This window comes from Gobio gobio (genome assembly GCF_949357685.1).
Source record: "Gobio gobio genome assembly, chromosome: 23".
Lineage (NCBI taxonomy): Eukaryota > Metazoa > Chordata > Actinopteri > Cypriniformes > Gobionidae > Gobio > Gobio gobio.
In genome coordinates this window covers 42,553,882-42,574,290 of record NC_137119.1, presented here as the reverse complement: position 1 = coordinate 42,574,290, position 20,409 = coordinate 42,553,882, and the positions used below count along the sequence as shown (strand labels likewise).

At 36.4% G+C, this 20,409-nt stretch overlaps 1 protein-coding gene across 3 annotated transcripts in view; it reads left to right on the top strand.

The window, feature by feature from the left end:
* scn5lab (sodium channel, voltage gated, type V-like, alpha b) overlaps positions 1-20,409 on the top strand; it is a 183,044-nt gene that overhangs the window by 7,310 nt on the left and 155,325 nt on the right. For all 3 annotated transcript variants that reach the window (XM_079806384.1, XM_079806383.1, XM_079806382.1), the window contains 3 exons: positions 7,584-7,675; positions 14,396-14,644; positions 18,766-18,829. In XM_079806384.1, the coding sequence (XP_079662510.1) occupies positions 7,584-7,675; positions 14,396-14,644; positions 18,766-18,829 (405 nt within the window). The remainder of the gene's footprint in view (positions 1-7,583; positions 7,676-14,395; positions 14,645-18,765; positions 18,830-20,409) is intronic.

Here is a 20,409-nt window from a genome sequence, read left to right as displayed (position 1 = left end):
AGAGAAAATATTATTTTCACTATATATTATCACATGATGAAAATAAAAATGACGTTTTAAATACTATTTCAGTTTTTCGACAACAAAATTTGCCGTTTCATTGTCATTATTCGTGAAATTGACTTTACTGCACTATTTTTTCACCGTGTGAATATGCCCTAAAAAACCTTATTATTTTAATTGAATTCAATGTATGATCTAACAATAGTCCAGACTGAGATATGAGTGTGTAATCACAGCTGGTCCTGATTGGCTGCCGTAGGACTTAATCAAACATTAAAGCTAAATAGTTTAAAACATTACATTTTTGTCAGTTTATTGTTTTAGTCTGAATTTGACCCCCCCCCCCCCCCAAAAAAAGAAATTATTATTTTATTTAATTCATTATATAATCTAAAAATAGACATAATCACATTAATGCGCTGTAAAAATATTTTCCAATGTTGTAAATAAAACAAATATTATTGAAGTTCGTTTATAATATAAAAATAAAATATTTTAAGTTTTTCTACTTTAAAATTTGTGTTTAATTCAATGTTACTTGCCGTTTTGTTGTAATTATTTGTGAGATTTATTTTTAAATTTGTATTTTTTTTTCTCTCTGGATTAGATCCTAAAAACAAAAAATAACTTTTTTTAAAGAGAAACTATTATTTTCACTATATATTATCACATTATTGCACTGTAAATTTTGTATGTTGAAAATAAAAATGACGTTTTAAATACTATTTCAGTTTTTCGACATCAAAATTTGCCGTTTCATTGTAGTTATTCGTGAAACACTGTGTTTTCACCGTGTGAATATGCCCTAAAAACCGTATTATTTAATTTAATTCAATGTATGATCTAACAATAGTCCAGACTGAGATATGAGTGTGTAATCACAGCTGGTCCTGATTGGCTGCCGTTGGACTTCATCAAACATTAAAGCTGCTGTTGTTATTATTCTCAATAGGCTGTAATAATCTAATCTCGGCCGCTTGACCCGTCAATGATAGATCTGAGGACGCGGGTGATTAATTATTATTATTGTTATGAGGGGTTGTGTGTAGGGGAGCGCGAGCACTTACCCCGTCCTTGACCCCAATCCCGAAACACGCGTCGCCATGGCAACAGAGGTGAGCGTGGATGTGGACGCGTTCCCAGGAGTCGCAGCATCAGATCGGTGTGTCGCCGAGTGCCGCTCATATCCCATAATATCATTCTCACCTCGGTTACAGGCCGCCTCACTTTAAAAGAGCATTTCAAAGATCAATCGTCCTGGGGAATAAACTTTTAATGATTCCTGTGCACTGAGAGATTTCCGGCTGCATACACTGTAAAAAAAAATATATATATATATATTAGGGCTGTCAAAAGATTAATCGCGATTAATCGCATGCAAAATAAAAGTTTGTGTTTACATAATATATGTGTGTGTACTCTGTTAATTATTATTTATGTATAAATACACACACAAGCATGTATATATTTAAGAAATATTTGCATGTATATACATTTATATAATCTATAATATATATAAATATAAATGTTTTATATATAAAAATAATATTTTTTTTCTTAAATATATACATGCTTGTGTGTGTATTTATATATAAATAATAATTAACAGAGTACACACACATATATTATGTAAACACAAACTTTTATTTTGGATGCGATTAATCGCGATTAATCTTTTGACAGCCCTAGTTTAAAGTAAGTTACATTGAACTGAAAAATGTGAGTTAATACAATTAACATTTTTGACAATCGACATCACCCTTCATTCAAATATTATAAAAATATGTTGTAAGCATATTGCGTAATTGTGTGTTTTATTTGTAATGATGCAGTGAAACTATTTTCATGATTTATCACATCATTTGTTTTAAATTTGTGGTTCAGATACAATAATATTTAGTTAAACAAATTTCTTTCATTGTATTAACTCAAATGTTTAATTTCAATGAACTCAACATTTTAAGGCAGCCAGGTTACTTCATTTTTAAAGTTAAACCAACAATATTGTGTTACAGTGTATGGGAATGATTTCTGAAGGGTCATGTGACACTGGAAATCCAGCTTTCGATCACAGGAATAAATTATATTTGACCATGTATTCACATAGAAATCAGCTGTTCTACATCGTAAAAATATATCACATTTTTACTGTATTTTTGATCAAATAAACGCAGCCTTTAGAGACGTTAAAAGCACGAGTTAAAGTGAGCAGCGAGGCTGAATTTGTCAGTAAACCGCAGGAATGCGGTTGATGAAGGGCTTATTTCTCGCTGGTCTTTATGGCTTTATTTCTCAGGCCTGTTGTCCTTGAACCGGGTGTCTGAACCACGTCAGAAGGACCCTCGGGCTCAACCGGTGCAATAAGTCAGGCTTGCATTGGGATGTTGACAGGAACGCTGGCCGCCACTCCTGACTTCATTAAACCCAGACAGATGACGGCCCAATGCTGATAAATAATAAACGCTGACCGCCGAACACCACAAACAGAACAGCCGTGCTCCAGCGCAATCATGTTATAATGTGATTATAGAGTATCTTAAATACAGCTCAATGTACAGTGATGTAGTTTAATCAGGTTAATGATCGGAGAGGATGACATTTGATATGGAAAGGTTACACGACTTCATCTCGTCTCTCAAAATCAAGGCAGATGCTAAATCTGTGCCGACTTAAAGGGACAGTTCACACAAAAAGTACACTGTATAAATATCTAAACATCTTTAAATCAAGTTAATTTACTGGAGAAGCAAAGTGACCCAAGATAAGTCTTCAAATGATCAAAATTAAGTGAGTTTTTGCTTAAAAAAAGAACAAATAATAAGAAATGTATCTTATTTTCTGAGCCCTTTGGTAGATATTTGTTCGGCAAAATGTATTATTTTTTTATACATTATTTTAAAATAAAAGGAACCGAGATGAATATATATATTCTCTGATTTCACATGACATGCAGGAATAAAATATTTAAATTAAAACAATATATATATATATTTATTCCTGCATGTCATGTGAAATCCGAGAACAGTGAACATGCATGCAAACTAAATTATTTTAAATTAATTGAATTATTTTAAAATAAAAGCAACCAAAATAAAACACTTACTAAAGATGATTATATATATATATATATATATATATATATATATATATATATATATATATATATATATATATATATATATATATATATATATATATATATATATAATTTAAATATTTTATTTTAATATTTTATTCCTGCATGTCATGTGACATCAGACAACTGTTAACATGCAAATTAAATTATATTATTTTGAATTAAAAGCAAACAAAATTGAAATGTATTTACATTTTATTCCTGCATGTCATGTTACATCATAATAAATAATAAATCAGTGAAAAATATTTTTTAATGTTCTGTGGAGGAACTAAAGCCATTTAGATATTTAATACAAATATAAAAAAATTATTAATACAAATATATAATAATAATGAAGAAATTATATATAGATATATATACACTGCCGTTCAAAAGTTTGGGATCGGTATGTTTTTAAAATAAGTCTCTTCTGCTCATCAAGGCTGCATTTATTTAATTAAAAATACAGTAAAATTGTGAAATATTATTATAATGTAAATCATCTGTTCTCTAAGTGAATATATAGTAAAGTGTAATTTATTCCTGTGATCAAAGCTGAATTTATCATCATTACTCCAGTCTTCAGAGTCACATGACCCTTCACAAATCATTCTCATATGAGGATTTGAGCTCAACAAACATTTATGATTATTATCAAAAATTTGGTTGAAACTGTGATCCATTTTTATTCCTCAGGATTCATTGATGAATAGAAAGTTCATTTGCGTTTATTTGAAATAGAATCTGTTGTAACATTATAAATTAGCGATGCACCGAATCCAGATTTTTGGGGTTCGGCCGAATACAGAATCCACTGGTTCTGCCGAATCCAAACCCAATCTCATCCTCAGTCCATTTTCACTTTCTCACAGCCTGTGTTCAAACGCTCCACTTAAAGGGATCCCATAGTGTTAAGACTTTTATGGCTTAATATAACATAAATGATGTCTCTTACTGAAATATGTAGTAGAAAACCCATGAAAGATCCCCCTTATATATTTGGACAATGGGCGCCGCCATTTTGTTTGCGTTCTAGGTCGATGACGTAGAATGGTTGCACTCGGCAATCAATCTATTTTTACCACAACACAACTCGATGTTTCAGAGTTAAACAAAACCAATTCATTGCGTCGTAATTGCATTTAAAACACACTTAAACACAAGCACACAAACTCTCTCTCTCACACACACACACACACACACACACACACACACACATATTAACAGACCCTCCCCAACACGATCATAACTAGAGCACATTTGCATCAGTTCGCCCGCTCGATCGCGAGTTACAGTTACTACAGCCTACAACTTACAAAACAAAAACAATGAGATCAAGAAGAGGTGGATTCATTTTGTGAACATCTACCTTGATCATTTGAAGCGTATTGTATGTTTGATACACAGCGAAAATAGCCTGCATTTGACTGCAATTACAGAATGGGCAGAAAGCGGACTATCGGGAATGATTATATGGTTGTCAGCAGTGTTGGGGGGAACGCATTACAAGTAACTTGAGTTACATAATAATATGACTTTTTCCAAGTAACTAGTAAAGTAACGCATTACTTTTCAAATTTACAACAAAATATCTGAGTTACTTTTTCCCATTAATTTGACTGACAGCTCAAGTGCAGAGGCGTGTGTGTGAACATGAGGGTTATTGTAGTTCTAGACTAAAGGCCTTTGCACACTGAGTCCGAAATTTTCACATGCGTTTTGTCGTATTCGTGATCCGAAAAATTCGTCACGCACAGAGACCTTGCACACTGAGTCCGATGCGTATTAATGAATGCGTTACGAAAAAAACCCTGCAAAACAACATAAAATGCCGTCTTCCACCTCCATCAAGGAGCTGCGGGATTATCCAGACCGATTCAGAATGCAGAAAATCGAACCTGTTCCGATTTTTTTTTTGACAGACGAAAGTTTCGGAGGCAGTGTGCAAGCGTGATTGACATAACGTGAGGTCGAATTTATTTTTTGACGTGCGAAAATTTTGCATGTGAATTTCAGACTCAGTGTGCAAAGGCCTTAAATGTGAGCATTTATTTATCTCACTTGCACAATAAAGATTCTGTTCTCCTCAAAATGAATAAAATCAGTCAAATGCAAAATCAGAGTACTATGCAAACCTCCAATAATTAAATGTTAAATAAAACAACTATTTTTATGTATAATCTACCTTTATATTTAATTGACAAATTTTCTTGCTGCTAACCTTTGATGATGAAAATGACTAGATTTTTTGTTTTTATTGGTAAAACTTTTTTCTCCTGCGTCCTATTCTCCATTATCCAGAGCTGCGCCCTCTAGTGTTCATGCGGGAATCTGCATTTCTACCTCAGCCTGGGGCTTATTATTTACATTTTGGTATGAAGAGGTCTTTACCGTTGCACAAAAATATAACTTTTTTTGTTATAAAAACAAAACAAAAACAAAAACAAGCCCAGCCCAGGAGAGAAAAAGTAACTAGCTGTCAAAAGATTAATCGCGATTAATCGCATCCAAAATAAAAGTTTGTGTTTACATAATATATGTGTGTGTACTCTGTTAATTATTATTTATATATAAATACACACACAAGCATGTATATCTTTAAGAAAAAAATATTATTTTTTATATATAAAACATTTATATTTATATATATTATAAATTATATAAATGTATATACATGCAAATATTTCTTAAATATATACATGAATGTGTGTGTATTTATATATAAATAATAATTAACAGAGTACACACACATATATTATGTAAACACAAACTTTTATTTTGGATGCGATTAATAGCGATTAATCTTTTGACAGCCCTAAAAGTAACGCAAAAGTAACGTAACGCATTACTTTTCTTAAAAAGTAACTAAGTAACTCAATTAGTTACTTTTTAAGGGAGTAGCGCAATATTGTAATGCATTACTTTTCAAAGTAACTTTCCCCAACTCTGGTTGTCAGTGCATGGGACACTACATATGATGTTGGTTTTAATAAGATTTTCCCAATATATAGGCAAGAATAAACCTGGTGTCCTCCATGATTCCTGTTCATTCCGACAACAGAGCACTTGAATGCAACAAGCTCGTAATCACGACTTCTGAAGTGGGAATTAGGACATTTCCGATAGCATGTGAAGGCAGTATTAGTGCTGGTCCTCGTGTGTTTCGACCGCAGGAACCAGGGTCTAAAGGTAAAGATTTCCCCCTCCGAAAGTCCCTACTCGTGAAGTAAACACCTTCATCACGTCGACCAGCACACCCCATCAAAAAGCCCAATATTCAGCCCAATCCGAAACCCAATCCTGGATTCGGTGCATCCCTAATTATGAATGTCGTTACTGTCACTTTTGATCAATTTAATGTGTCCTTGATGAATAAAAGTATTAATTTCTTGAATTTATATCCACACAAAAAAAAACTTTTTTACAGTAGAGTATAATGTTACAAAATCTTTATATATATTTTTGTATTTTTAATTAAATAAATGCAGCCTTGCTGAGCAGAAGAGACTTATTTTAAAAAAATCTTACGATCCCAAACTTTTGAACGTCAGTGTATATATATCCTTAAAGCTACACTGTGTGATATTTTCCCCCATCTAGTGGTGAACTTGTATATGACCATCCAGTGAATATTAGTTTCTGTTCCTCTCAATTCCGATTTGGTTTTAACTCCTACGGTGGCCGATTTAGTCCAAGATTAACATGGCTTTTAGCTCGACCTCGTCCACATTGGACACGGAGCCATCGAGTGTTAAAACGCCAAAGGCCAAGCTTGAATTTACGGGTATGTCCCTCTTTAGCTAATGTACTTTCAAGATGGAGGAGCAACATGGCGACCCGCATTCGAACCCTCACCCGTATGTGTTTACAATGGCATATTATAAACTTACGAGAATACTTTATTACTCTAAAGAAGTAAATATACATTAATGAGCACATATATTTTTGAAAGAACTAAGTGTTTTTAGCTAAGAATAAACTAAAAAAGTTACACAGTGTAGCTTTAAGCAATAATTTGGCTGAATTATTCCTTCCTTAAAGATATTTTAAGTGAGCAAAATGTTTCCTGACGCTTTAATATTCTCCCTTTTTCTGTCTTTCAGTTGTTTGTCCTTTTATCCATATAACTGTAATTTGATTCTGCAGGTTTCTAACCGAATTTATAAAAGTAGGCAATCTGCAAGCTCTCCGAACGTTCAGGGTCCTCCGCGCTTTGAAAACTATTTCCGTAATCCCAGGTAAGACGTCCCTGAAGCTGTGCGCAAGGAAACCGTTTAAAGTGTTGCTCTATGTCCAAGTCCAAAAAAAAAAAGCTCCGGTTATCCCGCGTTGTGTTCTCCAGTCATCTCTTCCCCAGCTCCTGAATCTTCCCAGCATTCCTGCTTCATTCTCCGCTGTGTTGTTGTTTGCCTGTTGTTGGTGTTGTTGTCATTGTCTGTGCTCCAATTCTCGCTTATTGCAGATATGTTACTGAGTTTGTGGACCTGGGCAATGTCTCAGCGTTACGGACATTCAGGGTTCTACGAGCACTGAAAACTATCTCAGTCATCCCAGGTGAGAGGCCGACGAACGCCAAGGCCTGCCGTGCTAATGGATGACCAAAACATTTCCAAAACACTCTTGGAAACATGCAGAATGTAGAAAATGAGACTTTTGAGTTGGGCAAACACTGAAACCAGCTGCTTTACATGGACAAAACCTCTCTAAAACCATCGGACCAGACGACCTCCACATTATTTCAACTTATTTTTTAGCTAAATTAGCTAAAAACTACATTACCCATGATGCCACACAATCAGAAATTCCACCAATCAGAGAGCTGCGGTGAGCCAATCACGGCAAACTAGCTCTTTAGCTCCGCCCACGAAGCACAGCACATTATGTAATTGAGTCTTGCGATGCCGTCAAAATGCTTTTGATTTTGATTGTCATTCGCAATGCATCATGGGATTGTAGTTCTTTTCCTCAATAAAGCCGTTAAGTACACAGTCTTGTATTTTCAAATATGTTTTTGCTTTAAATGAAACAGTACAAATATCTAAACATTCTTAAATTACATCTCAGTGGTCCGAGTTACTGCCATATAGTGCAACAATCGGGCTCTGGAAGTAAAAACCATTAATTTTCTCCATAATGAAATTGATCTTTAATTATAACTTATAAATCTTGAAAAAAAAACCTATAGTGTGAGCTCCAGCGTTGTAAATTGATGGTATAAGGTTTTGTCGAAGCCATCAGTCCACATCATTACAACTTATTTTTTTAAATAATCGCGTTTAACAGCTGAAAAACTACATTACCCATGATGCCACACAGAAATTCCACCAATCAGAGAGCTGCGGTGAGCAAATCACGGCAAACTAGCTCTTTAGCTCCGTCCACTCCCATGAAGCGCCGCAAATTATGTATTCGAATCTTGCAATGCCGTCAAAATGCTTTTTATTTTGATTGTCATTTGCAATGAATCATGGGATTGTAGTTCTTTTATTTTCTAATATGTTTTTGCTTTAAATGAAACAAATGTACAAACAAATGAACAAATATCTTAACATTCTTAAATTATATCTCAGCGGTAACTGTCATATGCAACAGTCGGGCTCTGGAAGTAAAAAAACTTTAATTGTCTCCATAATGAAATTGATCTTTAATTTTTTTTCCCTCCATAATGAAATTTATCTGAAATTGACCTAGTCTGAGCTCCGGCGTTTTAAATTGATGGTATAAGGTTTTGTCGAAGCCATCAGTCCACATTATTTCAACTTACTTTAAAAATAATAGTGTGTAACAGCTGAAAAACTACATTACCCATGATGCCACACAGAAATTCCACCAATCAGAGAGCTGCAGTGAGCAAATCACGGCAAACTAGCTCTTTAGTTCGCCCACTCCGATGAAGCGCCGCAAAGTATGAAATCGAGTCTTGCGATGCCATCAAAATACTTTTTTATTTTGATTGTCATTCGCAATGCATCATGGGATTGTAGTTCTTTTCCTCAGTAAAGCCGTTAAGTACACAGTCTTGTATTTTCAAATATGTTTTTGCTTTAAATTAAACAGTACAAATATCTAAACATTCTTAAATTACATCTCAGTGGTCCGAGTTACTGCCATATAGTGCAACAGTCGGGCTCTGGAAGTAAAAACCATTAATTTTTTTCATAATGAAACTGATCTTTAATGATAACTTATAAACCTTTAAAAACAAACCAATAGTGTGAGCTCTGGCGTTGTAAATTGATGGTATAAGGTTTTGTCGAAGCCATCAGTCCACATCATTACAACTTATTTTTTTAAATAATCGCGTTTAACAGCTGAAAAACTACATTACCCATGATGCCACACAGAAATTCCACCAATCAGAGAGCTGCAGTGAGCAAATCACGGCAAACTAGCTCTTTAGTTCGCCCACTCCGATGAAGCGCCGCAAAGTATGAAATCGAGTCTTGCGATGCCATCAAAATGCTTTTTTATTTTGATTGTCATTCGCAATGCATCATGGGATTGTAGTTCTTTTCCTCAGTAAAGCCGTTAAGTACACAGTCTTGTATTTTCAAATATGTTTTTGCTTTAAATTAAACAGTACAAATATCTAAACATTCTTAAATTACATCTCAGTGGTCCGAGTTACTGCCATATAGTGCAACAGTCGGGCTCTGGAAGTAAAAACCATTAATTTTTTTCATAATGAAACTGATCTTTAATGATAACTTATAAACCTTTAAAAACAAACCAATAGTGTGAGCTCTGGCGTTGTAAATTGATGGTATAAGGTTTTGTCGAAGCCATCAGTCCACATCATTACAACTTATTTTTTTAAATAATCGCGTTTAACAGCTGAAAAACTACATTACCCATGATGCCACACAGAAATTCCACCAATCAGAGAGCTGCAGTGAGCAAATCACGGCAAACTAGCTCTTTAGCTCCGCCCACTCCCATGAAGCGCCGCAAATTATGTATTCGAATCTTGCAATGCCGTCAAAATGCTTTTTATTTTGATTGTCATTCGCAATGAATCATGGGATTGTAGTTCTTTTATTTTCAAATATGTTTTTGCTTTAAATGAAACAACTGTACAAACAAATGAACAAATATCTAAACATTTTTAAATTATATCTCAGCAGTAACTGTCATATGCAACAGTCGGGCTCTGGAAGTAAAAACCATTAATTGTCTCCATAATGAAATTGATCTTTAATTTTTTTTTTCCATAATGAAACTGATCTGAAATTGACCTAGTCTGAGCTCCGGCGTTGTAAATTGATGGTATAAGGTTTTGTCGAAGCCATCAGTCCACATTACTTCAACTTACTTTAAAAATAATAGTGTGTAACAGCTGAAAAACTACATTACCCATGATGCCACACAGAAATTCCACCAATCAGAGAGCTGCGTTGAGCAAATCACGGCAAACTAGCTTTTTAGCTCCGCCCACTCCCATGAAGCGCCGCAAAGTATGTAATCCAGTCTTGCGATGCTGTCAAAATGCTTTTGATTTTGATTGTCATTTGCAATGCATCATGGGATTGTAGTTCTTTTCCTCAGTAAAACTGAACAGTCAAACCTATAGTGTGAGCTCTGGCGTTGTAAATTGATGGTATAAGGTTTTGTCGAAGCATCAGTCCACATTATTATTAACATTTAAAGCTGTTAAATTAGACACTTAAGTGGTTACTACAGGTGCAACAGGTCAACCACACACACACACACACACACACACACACACACACACACACACACACACACACACACACACACACACACACACACACACACACACACACACACACACACACACACACACACACACACACACACACACACACACATCAGGGCAGATGGTTGGAGTTCCCCTGGGTTCGGTTCTCTCAGCCCAAGAGTCTCATTGTGTGTTTGACATGTTAAAGGCATGGGTAGATGTAGAGGAACATGACTTTGCATGGTGAGCCAATAAGCAGACGCTTCTTCTGGAATCAGAAGCTGAAGCTAAAACACACACACACACACACACATATGCTTTTATATTAAATGCATGTTTATTCCACATGATGTTGTGGTTCCTCGGAAGCGTCTGGTTTGAGCGTCACATGTTGTGTGCTTCCTGCAGCCACAGGTGTGTGTGAAGACCGTAGATGTGCTTGTGTTTAATGTGGTTTGACTGATCCGTCGTTGATGATGTCATCCAGGGTTTGGCTACATTCAGACAATTTGATTTGATTGGGAAGAAATACTGAAAAAAACTAATCAACACAGTCACAAAACACTGAATTAAATAAGTTCAATAATACCTGTGTAACAGTCGAAAAGTTACAAAAATAAATACAAATATTAATATATTATTTTCAAAATTTATTTGTGAGTATTTTGGATATATTTAATTTCTTTCAATTGTAATTCAATTTTTTTAATGTAATAATTTTTTACACTCTTTAAGCTTCATAATTACCATATGCATTAAACTGTTTTAATTTTTTCAAATTTAATTATTTTTTACACTCTTTTTCATGTCACCCACACATTTTCAACTTAATGTTAAAAATATTAATTTAAATTAATGTTATAACTAAAACAAATTATACATTCAATAAAATGTAACTGTGAAATAGTTTAAAAAATAATACATAAAAAAATATTATTAATATATTATTTCTCAGATTATATTTAATTTCTTTCAAATTTATTATAATTCTTTTTTTAAATATTGGTGACATGAAAAATATAAGAACATTTATAGCTATTAAAAATAATAAAATGTGCAAAATATATTTTTTTTATATTATTATTGGTATTATTTATTTGTATTTAAATGGGACATTTTCATGTCATCCACACCTTTTCCTTAACTTATTGTTAAAAAATAATAGTTTAAATTAATGTTATAAATAAAACAAATAAGTTCAATAATATATATATAAATATATTTATAAAAATATTGAGTATTTTGGATATATTTAATTTTGTTTATTATAATATAATATGTTTTTAAATGTATAATTTTTTTACACTCTTCATCTTCATAATTTAAATTTAGTGACATGAAAAATATATAAAGTATGTTTATAGTTATCAAAAATAATAAAATGTTCAAAAACATATTTTTTTTATATTATTATTGTTATTATAAATTTTTATTTAAATTATGTTTTCATGTCACCCACACCTTTCATTGTAATGTTAAAAATAATAATTTAAATTAATGTTATGAATAAAACAAAATGTAACTTCAATAAAATAAAACAGAGAAATAGTTAAAAATATAAAAATAAATAAATAAAATGTATGATTTTTTTTTCTTGAGTATTTTGGATATATATATATTTTTTTTTTTACACGTTTTCAGCTTCATAATTAAAATATATATTAGACTGAAAAAAAATGCTGGGTTAAAAATAACCCAAGTTGGGTTGAAAATGGACTAACCCAGCAATTGGGTTGTTTTAACCCAGAAATTGGGTTGTTTTAACCCAGCGATTGGGTTAAATGTTTGCTTAAAACAACCCAATTGCTGGGTTACAACAACCCAATCGCTGGGTTAAAACAACCCAATTGCTGGGTTAGTCCATTTTCAACCCAACTTGGGTTATTTTTAACCCAGCATTTTTTAGAGTGTAGGTGACATGACAAATATATAAAGAATGTTTATAGTTATTAAAAATAATACAATGTACAAAATTATATTTTTTAATATTATTATTGTTATTACACTCTAAAAAAATGCTGGGTTAAAAATAACCCAAGTTGGGTTTAAAATGGACTAACCCAGCATTTGGGTTGTTTTAACCCAGCAGTTGGGTTAAATGTTTGCTTAAAACAACCCAACCCAATCGCTGAGTTAAAACAATCCAATCCCAATCGCTGAGTTAAAACAACCCAATCGCTGGGTTAAAACAACCCAATCCCAATCGCTGGGTTAAAACAACCCAATCGCTGGGTTAAAACATCCCAATCGCTGGGTTAAAACAACCCAATCCCAATCGCTGGGTTAAAACAACCCAATCCCAATCGCTGGGTTAAAACAACCCAATCACAATTGCTGAGTTAAAACAACCCAATCCCAATCGCTGGGTTAAAACAACCCAATCCCAATCGCTGGGTTAAAACAACCCAATCACAATTGCTGAGTTAAAACAACCCAATCCCAATCACTGGGTTAAAACAACCCAATCCCAATCGTTGGGTTAAAACAACCCAATCCCAATCGCTGGGTTAAAACAACCCAATCCCAATCGTTGGGTTAAAACAACCCAATCCCAATCGCTGGGTTAAAACAACCCAATCCCAATCGTTGGGTTAAAACAACCCAATCCCAATCGCTGGGTTAAAACAACCCAATCCCAATCGCTGGATTAAAACAACCCAATTGCTGAGTTAGTCCATTTTCAACCCAACTTGGGTTATTTTTAACCCAGCATTTTTTAGAGTGTATACATTTTTATTTAAATGATTTAAATTACTCATTGATTGATTGGTTGCGTCTGAATCCAGTCGTCCTGCTGGATCAGGTTCTGGATGGAGCTCAGCCCTGATGTGATCTGAACTGTGATGTAATGAACTGACCCCAGAGCAGTGAATGTGAGCTGTGATGGTGATGGTGTGGTGGTGTGGTGGTGTGATGGTGTGATGGTGATGGTGTGATGATGGTGTGGTGGTGTGATGGTGTGATGGTGATGGTGTGATGGCGTGGTGGTGATGGTGTGATGGTGTGGTGGTGATGGTGATGGTGATGGTGATGGTGATGGTGTGATGGTGTGGTGGTGATGGTGATGGTGATGGTGTGGTGGTGATGGTGTGATGGTGTGATGATGGTGTGGTGGTGATGGTGATGGTGATGGTGTGGTGGTGATGGTGTGATGGTGTGATGATGGTGTGGTGGTGATGGTGTGATGGTGTGGTGGTGATGGTGTGATGGTGTGATGGTGTGGTGGTGATGGTGTGATGGTGTGATGATGGTGTGATGGTGTGGTGGTGATGGTGTGATGGTGTGATGGTGTGATGGTGTGGTGGTGATGGTGTGATGATGGTGTGGTGGTGATGGTGTGATGGTGATGGTGTGATGATGGTGTGATGGTGTGATGGTGATGGTGTGGTGGTGTGGTGGTGTGGTGGTGATGGTGATGGTGATGGTGATGGTGTGATGATGGTGTGATGATGGTGTGGTGGTGATGGTGTGATGGCGTGGTGGTGTGATGATGGTGTGATGGTGATGGTGTGATGATGGTGTGATGATGGTGTGGTGGTGATGGTGTGATGATGGTGTGGTGGTGTATCCTCCAGGCCTGAAGACCATCGTGGGCGCTCTGATCCAGTCGGTGAAGAAGCTGGCGGACGTCATGATCCTCACGGTCTTCTGCCTCAGTGTGTTCGCCCTCATCGGCCTGCAGCTCTTCATGGGGAACCTGCGGCAGAAGTGCGTCCGCAGCACCACCCACTGTCTCAACACCACCCTACCTTCATACAGCAACAGCACTTTCTTCTGCAATAACAGAACCTGGTCCTCGATGGAGGACTTCTTCACCAATGAAGGTCAGTCCAGCTCAAAGCAACAGCTTCATCTCAGACATCAGATAAGATGAGAGTCAAAGAGTAAAAACTGCTAAAGTCAGATATAGAACGATTGTGAAGCATTCAGGAGACTTTAGTCTCAGTACTTTCCAGAAGAAACCAGTGAAATATATGAAAAAGAGCCATGTTTGATTAGTCATTTTAATATTATTCATATACTATTATTATAGGCTTATATTTATTGTTCAGGCATTTTATGTGCTTTGGTCTTATTATTTATTTATTTTTTATTTAGCTTTTAAAAAAATTTTTTTTTAGAACTTCGACTTATAATTCAAATTTATATTTCCTTTTATTTAATATTTTTATTATAGATACAATTTTTGTATTTCTGTATTTCAGTATGTCATTTATTTCTTAAAAAAAATTCATTTAATATTTATTTCATTTTATTTAATCTTTTTTTTATATCTTTCATTTTACTATTTCAGTATTTCATTTTTTACATTTTTATATAATTATATAATTTTATAACTTCAACTTAATATCCTCTATGTTGTATTATATCTTTCATTTTTGTATTGCAGTTATTACTTAATTTAAGTTTTTAATTTTGTGCTTTTGTCTTATTTTTATTTATTTAGCTCTAAATAGTTTATTTTTAATCTTAGAACTTCAACTTAAAATTATAATTCTTTAAAAGTAATTTTTTTAAAAGGTTTAAGTTTTTCATTAAATAATTACATTTCATTTTATTTTAGCTTTTTTATTTATAGCTTTAGATTTAGTCAATTTGTTGTGTGCTTTTGTCTGATTTATTTATTTTTTATTTAACTTTAATTTGTTTAGTTTTTTTATTTTAAAACTTAAAAAAACATTTTTTTTTTAAATCTTTTCATTTAATATTTGTATTGCATTTTATTTCAGCTTTATTTCAAGTAACAACAATCATAAATTTTTTCCTTTCATTTTTCTTTATACATTTTTTTGGTGTATTTTGATTGGTTTAATTAAATACGGTAAGTAAGACTGATTATCCCTTGACTAATTAAGACATGTTTATGTAACTGGCCCGTGGTTATATAATCATATTTGTTTGCTACTTACAATTAGCTTCAATTGAATAAATACTCCAACCACAGTCAACAAGAGATTAGCAGATCAGCTGAACCCGCAGCCTCTGACACACTGATCACACAGTTCATATGAGGCATATCCATCATAATTCTGCTGTTAGATGACTATAGAGCCGACGTCTAAGACGAGATTCGCTCTTATTTTGGGTTGGTCTCATTTCATTAGAATAGCAATTAGGACAGAGCTGGCACTCGATGCGTTGACCTGCAGAACGCAGATGTAGGACACAGACAGAAATAGACAAGACTTTCTCCTCATGTGCTTCGTCATGGTGTTCACGGTCCAAAACACTTTACATACCTCGGCTAATGGAGGCTGAAGGGTCTGATGCACATCATGCACACACACTGACACATATTCATCAAAATTAAGTGAGCTTAAGACTAGAAAATATATCTGCCAACAGGGTCGAGAAAAGGCCTTTGTCATTCTGACTCCATTAGGAGATATTTGTTATTTTTTGAAAAAAAGGGCAAAAATAGGGTGGAGTCCGTCAGCAGTCGTGGGCGGGGTCTGTGCCAATAGGGTGGAGTCCGTCAGCAGTCGTGGGCGGGGTCTGTGCTAATAGGGTGGAGTCTGTCAGCAGTCGTGGGCGGGGTCTGTGCTAATAGGGTGGAGTCCGTCAGCAGTCGTGGGCGGGGTCTGTGCTAATAGGGTGGAGTCCGTCAGCAGTCGTGGGCGGGGTCTGTGCTAATAGGGTGGAGTCCGTCAGCAGTCGTGGGCGGGGTCTGTGCTAATAGGGTGGAGTCCGTCAGCAGTCGTGGGCGGGGTCTGTGCTAATAGGGTGGAGTCCGTCAGCAGTCGTGGGCAGGGTCTGTGCTAATAGGGTGGAGTCCATCAGCAGTCATGGGCGGGGTCTGTGCTAATAAGGTGGAGTCCATCAGCAGTCATGGGCGGGGTCTGTGCCAATAGGGTGGAGTCCGTCAGCAGTCGTGGGCGGGGTCTGTGCTAATAGGGTGGAGTCCGTCAGCAGTCGTGGGCAGGGTCTGTGCTAATAGGGTGGAGTCCATCAGCAGTCATGGGCGGTGTCTGTGCTAATTGGGTGGAGTCCGTCAGCAGTCGTGGGCGGGGTCTGTGCTAATAGGGTGGAGTCCATCAGCAGTCATGGTCGGTGTCTGTGCTAATTGGATGGAGTCCGTCAGCAGTCGTGGGCGGGGTCTGTGTTAATAGGGTGGAGTCCGTCAGCAGTCGTGGGCGGGGTCTGTGTTAAAAGGGTGGAGTCCGTCAGCAGTCATGGGCGGTGTCTGTGCTAATTGGGTGGAGTCCGTCAGCAGTCTTGGGCGGGGTCTGTGCTAATTGGGTGGAGTCCGTCAGCAGTCGTGGGCGGGGTCTGTAATAGAAACTGTTGGGGTCACAACAGTTTCTATTACATCCAAACGTACTGATTGCAGTGCTGAGAAGCTGCTTACACAATTGAGCTACTCATAGTAGTTCAGATAAAGTCACATCGAAGCCTTTAAAGGATTAGTTCACTTTTAAATAAACTTTTGCTGATAATTTACTCACCTCCATGTCATCCAAGATGTCCATGTCTTTCTTTCTGCAGTCGAAAAGAAATTAAGGTTTTGGATGAAAACATTACAGGGTTTCCTCCATATAATGGACTTCAATGGGCTCCAAACGGTTCAAGGTCCAAATGACAGTTTCAGTGCAGCTTCAAAGGGCTTTAAACGACACCAGATGATGAATAAGGGTCTTATCTAGCCAAACCATCAGTTTCTGAGAGAAACCCAGCAGTATTTATGATATTATTTTACCTCTAATCAGACGAGCGTGATCATCTCTGAGCTCAGCCATAACTTCCGCTAAGTGAGGTCAAAATACGATCATGGTCATAGATATATAGATCGTAGATGCCTCATTCTACTGATCCGTGCAGGCGCTAATGAGGCATCTATGTATACATCTATGACCACGATCGTATTTGACCTCACTTGGCGGAAGTTATGGCTGAGCTCAGAGATGATCACGTTCGTCTGATATAGCTCCGCCATAACTTCCGCTAAGTGAGGTCAAATACGAGCGTGATCATAGATGTATACGTAGATGCCTCATTAGCGACTGCACGGATCAGTAGAATGAGGTATCTACTATCAATATATCTATGACCACGATCTATTTTGACCTCACTCTTCGGAAGTTATGGCGGAGCTCAGAGATGATCACGTTCGTCTGATATAGCTCCGCCATAACTTCCGCTAAGTGAGGTCAAATACGAGCGTGATCATAGATGTATACGTAGATGCCTCATTAGCGACTGCACGGATCAGTAGAATGAGGCATCTACGATCAATATATCTATGACCACGATCTATTTTGACCTCACTCTTCGGAAGTTATGGCGGAGCTCAGAGATGATCACGTTCGTCTGATAAGAGGTAAAATAATATCATAAATACTGCTGGGTTTCTCTCAGAAACTGATGGTTTGTCTAGATAAGACCCTTATTCATCATCTGGTGTCGTTTAAAGCCCTTTGAAGCTGCACTGAAACTGTCATTTGGACCGTTTGGAGCCCATTGAAGTCCATTATATGGAGAAAAACCCTGGACTGTTTTCATTCAAAACCTTCATTTCTTTTCGACTGCAGAAAGAAAGACATGGACATCTTGGATGACATGGGGGTGAGTAAATTATCAGCAAAAGTTTATTTAAAAGTGAACTAATCCTTTAAGAGGATGCTGTGTTTTTAAAACTATCCAATTATGTAATTTATAATTTAACAATCAGAGCTGGAGTTTTCTGGCACATAAACAATGGCCGGTCTGGAACCTCCATTACAGTGACAGCATTAGACATGAAATTTTCACCATGTTTGAATAGTAAATGTCATGTAAATCTTTATCCGTGAATGCGCTCACTTTAATTGACATTCTATTTAAATACAGCCAAAAAAGCACTGGTTTACCTGAAACGAAAGCTGCATTTTTGAGAGATGCAATTAGTTTGCATTTGCAACATTTGCCTTTTTTTGAATCTCAGATTCTTTTTTTTTCATTCTTACAGATAATTACTTCAAAGTGGAAGGAGCCAAGGACGCCTTAATATGTGGGAATGCAAGTGATGCTGGGTAAGTTTAATGTGCTTTGACTGCATTGCATAAGACACTCTGGGTTGTGGTACAGTTATTTTACTGCGGTATTTTACTTAATTAATGACCGTTGTTGTTAATCAAGTTGTTCTGTATCTTTCAACATTCCTTCTGATGTTCATTCATGTTTATTTGGTGCTATAACTACAAGTAGAAGTGTGCACTAATGTACTAGTAGCGAATTCAGTATATACACTCTAAAAACACTGTGTTAATATAGGACAGAACACATGTTGGGTTCATTTTACCCAGCAAATTGACCCAGGATCTGAGTAACACAAAAACTACGCAAACCCTGGGTTGTCACGTCTGACCCAGGATCTGTGTAACACAAAAACTACCCAAACACTGGGTTGTTACGTCTGACCCTGGATCTGAGTAACACAAAAACTACGCAAACCCTGGGTTGTCACGTCTGACCCAGGATCTGTGTAACACACAAGCTACCCAAACACTGGGTTGTTACGTCTGACCCAGGATCTGAGTAACACAAAAACTACCCAAACACTGGGTTGTTACGTCTGACCCAGGATCTGAGTAACACAAAAACTACCCAAACACTGGGTTGTTACATCTGACCCAGGATCTGTGTAACACACAAGCTACCCAAACACTGGGTTGTTACGCCTGACCCAGGATCTGTGTAACACACAAGCTACCCAAACACTGGGTTGTTACGTCTGACCCAGGATCTGTGTAACACACAAGCTACCCAAACACTGGGTTGTTACGCCTGACCCAGGATCTGAGTAACAAAAGATTGAAGATTGTGAGTAAAAGCTATGAATGGAATGTTCGGTCATTAATGTATTTCAAACGTGCTTGAGCCAATCAGAATTCAGGGGCGGGGCTATCCACATTCTAAAAGTGACACGTTTGAACTACATTTGGAAAAGTCTGCTAATGTATAACAGCTGCTATAAAAGGCCATAACGGATCTAAGAGTCGGTCAGTGTCCAGTCTGACTACAGTAAATATAGTTGTGTGTGTCTGAAGGTCTGAGTCAGCAGAACTGCATGTACATGTGAGTCAGTGGCCTTGATTAACTCACACGCCAATCAAGCTCTGTTTGTGTGAACTGGCCTCCAACTGCTTTTCTCATGCTGTTTAGTCAAATGAGCTCCCTGTATTATGTTGCGGGTCATTCTGACCTGCAATACAAAATTAAGTTGTTGGAAATACTGGTTAATCTAGAACAGGGGTGTGCAAAGTCGGTCCTGGAGGGCCACTGTCCTGCACAGTTTAGCTCCAACTTGCCTCAACACACCTGGAAGTTTCTAGTATGCCTAATAAGACGTTTATCAGCTGGTTCAGGTGTGTTTAAATGGGGTCGGACAGTGGCCCTCCAGGAGCAGATTGAACACCCCTGGGGTCCGTTCTTCGTACATCTGAGATGATTTGACAGATCCCGAATCTTCTAATCGTGATAACTGATGTCTGGCTAATTTCGTTCTTCAAACGAATTTGCGGATTGGATTAAAATAACTGGATTAAATTATCTAAGATTACTGCATGTTCTTGTGTTCCCTGAAGAGGGCAGATGCATCGATACTCGAAAC